Source organism: Giraffa tippelskirchi, chromosome 7, assembly GCF_054371585.1.
Source record: "Giraffa tippelskirchi isolate mGirTip1 chromosome 7, T2T-mGirTip1v1.2.pri, whole genome shotgun sequence".
NCBI lineage: Eukaryota > Metazoa > Chordata > Mammalia > Artiodactyla > Giraffidae > Giraffa > Giraffa tippelskirchi.
This window is the reverse complement of record NC_137281.1, coordinates 66,817,335-66,822,097: the sequence shown is the minus strand read 5'-3', so window position 1 is coordinate 66,822,097 and position 4,763 is coordinate 66,817,335. Positions and strand designations below refer to the sequence as shown.

Here is a 4,763-nt window from a genome sequence, read left to right as displayed (position 1 = left end):
TAAGATATTAAATAATACACTAAAACATAATATGTAACACAAATTGAATAAGAGGATAGTCTATATAGTACTTTATTTTTTAACTAGTACAATAAAAATAGTGAAGGTTAAACCAAAAATATATCTAAAGTAAAACAAAGAATGAGAAAGAATTAAAAGTGAATCAGAAATTGAGCAAAAGATGTTGTGTTTAGTAAATAACATATTATTATTGACTCCTCACTTTAAATGCAATTTACCTCTCTTGGTGCCTTAATAAAACAGACATTATAAAGTTTACATTTTTGCAGAGAAACTGTTAATAATATCACAAATATATAGTTCATTTTTAAATAATATTTTCATAAATCCCTTAATGAAAAATTTCCATTAGATTTATGAAATCCTTACTCTCCAAGATTATTGGCTTTAATGTTAAATTACTTTCGTCATGATGGATAATGCACTTATTTTTTTATTTTTTTGATAATGCACTTATTTACCAACTGGAATAACATATTTTTCTCCAGAGTTTCTTCATAGCATTAATCAACTCAGAATTTCTTAGACTGTAGATTAATGGGTTCAACATGGGGCTTATGACTGTATAAAATACACTCAATGATTTGTCAATGGGGAAGGTCTTAGCAGGTCTTACATACATGAAAATACAGGGAACAAAGAAGCAGACAACCACAGTGATGTGGGAACTACAGGTCTGGAAGGCTTTCCGCCTCCCTTCCTGACTCAGGTTCTTCAGAGAGTGCAGGATGACTCCATAGGAGAAGAGTAAAAGTAAGAAAACAATAATGCATGTCAGTCCTCCATTGGCCACAACTAAGATGCCAATGACAAAGGTGTCAGTACAGACGAGTTTCAGTAAATGGTACATGTCACAGAGAAAGTGATAAATGACATTGGGGCCACAGAAAGGGAGCCCAGAAATAGTGATAAGATGAATTACTGAGTGCACAAAGCCACCAACAAATGACAGCACCAGAAGCACGAAACACATCCTTTGCATCATGATCACCACATAATGCAAGGGCTTACAGATGGCCACAGAGCCATCATAGGCCATCACCAACAGAAGGATGATCTCTGACCCAGCAAATAAGTGCTCTGTAAACAGCTGTATCAGACAAGTTTGGAAGGGTATGGTATTTTCCCCAAAGTACAAGTCTGAAACCAATCTAGGGGAAATAAAAGAGGCATATATTAGACCTATAAATAATAAGCAAGCAAGAAAAATGTGCATAGGTGAATTCAGGGTCTTACTGACAGTTATAGTCAGGACAATGACCAGGTTGTAGAACAACAAGAACATAACAAAAAGGACTTTCTGCTCCTTTGGATTCTGTGTGAGGTTCAGGAGGACAAAGTTACATTGTTCCATGATGGTTCCATCTAGTCTGAACAGGAGCTGAGTTCACATATTAAAGCAGTTCACCTAAAAAACAAGGTGGTGGTGGGGGGGGCAGTTTATGCATTATAAGCTTCATCTTTTTTAGTCAGCCAATTAAAAGAATTTACATGAATTATGTATTTGTGTCCAATGTGTCACAGACATTATGAATACCAAGTTAAATAAGGCATATTTCCCTACCCTCAGTGAATAGATAATTCCAGAACCATGTAGTAAGTACTTTTATAAGACTATTCACACAAGTTTATAGTCAATATACATATATATTAATCAAACTAAAACATAACATCAATCAAGCTCAATATAATATCAATCAAACTGAAGTTAGAGAAGGCTTTACAGAGGAAGCAATTTTTAAAATATTTTAAAGGGAAAATGAAACAAGAATATGAGAAAGGAATTCCTTTAAAACATACACCATGTATAAAGTCACAAAGGTGTAATACTTGAGATCCATTTAAGCTAATTTCAATATTCACTGTTAGTAAATAAAACTATAAACAGAAGGTCACTGTCCTGAATTGTGTCAAAAGTCACTGAACTTCTTTCCTAGGTTCTTCAGTTGGATATTCCTCCTTTTCTGATCAGTAAATGCCGAAGCACTGTAAGTTTGTCTCCAGGCTCTAGCTTTCCATCTATTTTCAACTTTGTCTTAAAATTCTACATGAATATGTGCAAAGACTATAAAAACATAACCATTGTTACAAATGGAGCTTTGGAACCTGGCACATGTTACATTTTATTTTGCTGGGCAATAGAAACAACTATGAGACAGATGTAAAACAATGCAAAACAAAATATATGCAATATCTCCAACTTTAGACATACAATTGGATATCAATTTAATACATGTAAAATAAATTTTAAATATTCCACAACAAAAAGGGAGTTCCCCATCTTATTAAATACCAACTTTCATGTAACTGCTCAAACAAACAAACAAAAAGCTTCACTATGTTCTTCACTCCCTATTGTTCTCACCTTACTTAGAGATATCTTTAGCAAACCCTGTTGTCTCTACTTCCAAAATACATCACAAATTGGATCATTCTGTACCTGCATTTTCTTTGTTGCTCAAGACAATGGCCTCCTGCCCTGTTTCTCCACTTCTTTTCTGGCCTCCAAAAAATGTGTTCTCTTAAAGCTATCAGTGAATATAATGCAGGAGACCTGGGCTTGATCCCTGGATCAGGAAGATCCTTTGAAGCAAGAAATGGCAAACTGCTCCAGTATTCTTGCCTGGAGAATCCCATGGAGAGAGGAGCCTGGTGGGCTACAATCCACAGGGTCACAAGAGTCAGACACAACTGAGTATGTATGTATGCACATAAAGTCAGTTTCAATCATGTGCTCACAATTTAATATATCACATTTAAATTTATAGTAATGAGAACTGTAATCTCTATTTCATAGTTGAAGAAATTAAGGCACAGAACATTAAATTAATATTTACATGGTCACACATTTTTAAGTGATAAAACTAGAATTGATTCTAAATTTGATTTATTTCAAGGTAATTATATTTCCTCAATAGTAAGGAAAATCACACAACTATGATGCCTACTTCCCACTATTTACTGTTAGTCTTACTTGTGGAGGCTCGCTCATTATCTGCAGGATAAATATTAAAATCACTCATATGAATCTTGAATTCTTCTTTCATCCAGTTTAATAACAGAGGGAAAAGGTTTGAATTATTTCTTGAAGAAATATGTCACTCCAGTGTCTGTCCATTTTCTCCATAAGTTTTCTGGCTATTCGAAAGAGTTTTTTTATTTGTATAAGTCATTTAAAGAAATTTCATGCATATACAGAAAGAAATGACCACATTAGGATAATTTATCAAAAACTGAAACAAATCCTATATTTACATAGAAAGGTAGCAACCAGTCATTTCCCAAGAACATGTGTCTCTAGTAATGTTTTCCTACTAACATCAAAATAGAAAAATACCATTCAATTGCTTAGATCTTCTCTTTTCATTTCGTTAGTAAAGCTAGAATACTTGAACTGAGATTTTCACAGAAATTCTTGTGATTTTCTCTTTTTTTATGCAATTTTTTAAGCCTAACAAAGGACTTCCTGAAATTTTACATCAGTTCTTAAAAGGATATCATCTTTTTCCTAATATTGACAAAGATAACTAGACACTTATCCCTTCGAACTACATTTATCACTGAGTCTTGAAATTGGAATGGGTCCAATATCAATCCTTCCTTAATTAAATTCACTGGGATTTTCCACTAAATGTTAAAACTACCTGTACATGTAAAGACACTCTAAGGTCAAATCACATAATTAGGGTCAGAAAATGTAAGATGGAAGAAAATACTGTCTTAAAACCATTATGAAGTTATTGCAACTCAGGAATAAAATATCAGACCAAGTATTTTGTTCCAGTTTGACTAATTAAAGATATACTTCCTAACTGCCACAACAAATTTGTGTTTCTTTTTATTTAATTAATATTAAATTTACTTTCCTTAAAGTTTGGTTAGACATATAATAACTTTATCACCAGTTGATATGCAATTACTACTTATTTATCTAACAGTTATTTCTTAAGCTAAGGTACCTATTTAATGCCATAAACTGTACCATGAGTGAGTGAGTGAAAGTCGCTCAGTCGTGTCCGACTCTCTGTGACCCCATGGACTGTAGCCTGCCAGGCTTCTCTGTCCATGGAATTCTCCAGGCAGGAATACTGAAGTGAGGACACAGTAATTAGTAAAATGAGGGGGCGGGGATCTTGTAACAGTTCCTTCCTTCATGAGTATCATATTCTTATGAAGAAAGAAACAATAAAGGAAAAAATTAATAAGGCAATTATAAACTGTTTACTGATTGAGTGTTAGTTGCTCAGTCGTGTCTGACTCTTTGCAACTCCATGGACGGTAGCCCACCTGGCTCCTCTGTTCATGGAATTCTCCAGGCAAGAATACTGGTGTGTGTTGCCATTCCCTTCTTCAAGTCATCTTCTTAACCCAGGGATCGAACCCCAGGTCTCTTGCGTTGTATTCACTGATTAAGTGAAGTCACTCAGTCGTGGCCGACTCTTTGCAACCCCCCATGGAGTGTAGCCTACAAGGCTCCTCTGTTCATGGAATTTTCCAGGCACGCGTACTGGAGTGGGTTGCCATTTCCTTCTCCAGAGGATCTTCCCAACCCAGGGATCGAACCTGTGTTTCCAGCTTTGCAGGCAGACATTTTACCAACTGAGCCACCAGGGAAGCCCCATTCACTGACTATAAGACAACAAATAAAGTACAGTGACAAAAATAAAAGAGAGAATTTTTCTGTGCATAATGTAATCGGAGAAGATGTTTTTTAAGATGATGCTGAAGCTGAAATCCAAACA

At 34.9% G+C, this 4,763-nt stretch overlaps 1 protein-coding gene across 1 annotated transcript; it reads right to left on the bottom strand.

Annotated features, from left to right (window-relative positions):
• Nucleotides 1-478: 478 nt before the first annotated feature.
• On the bottom strand, nucleotides 479-1,375 carry LOC145513775 (olfactory receptor 4A47-like). Its single transcript, XM_081510744.1, has one exon. It carries the CDS (start codon nucleotides 1,373-1,375, stop codon nucleotides 479-481), a length of 897 nt encoding a protein of 298 aa, XP_081366870.1.
• Nucleotides 1,376-4,763: the final 3,388 nt, after the last annotated feature.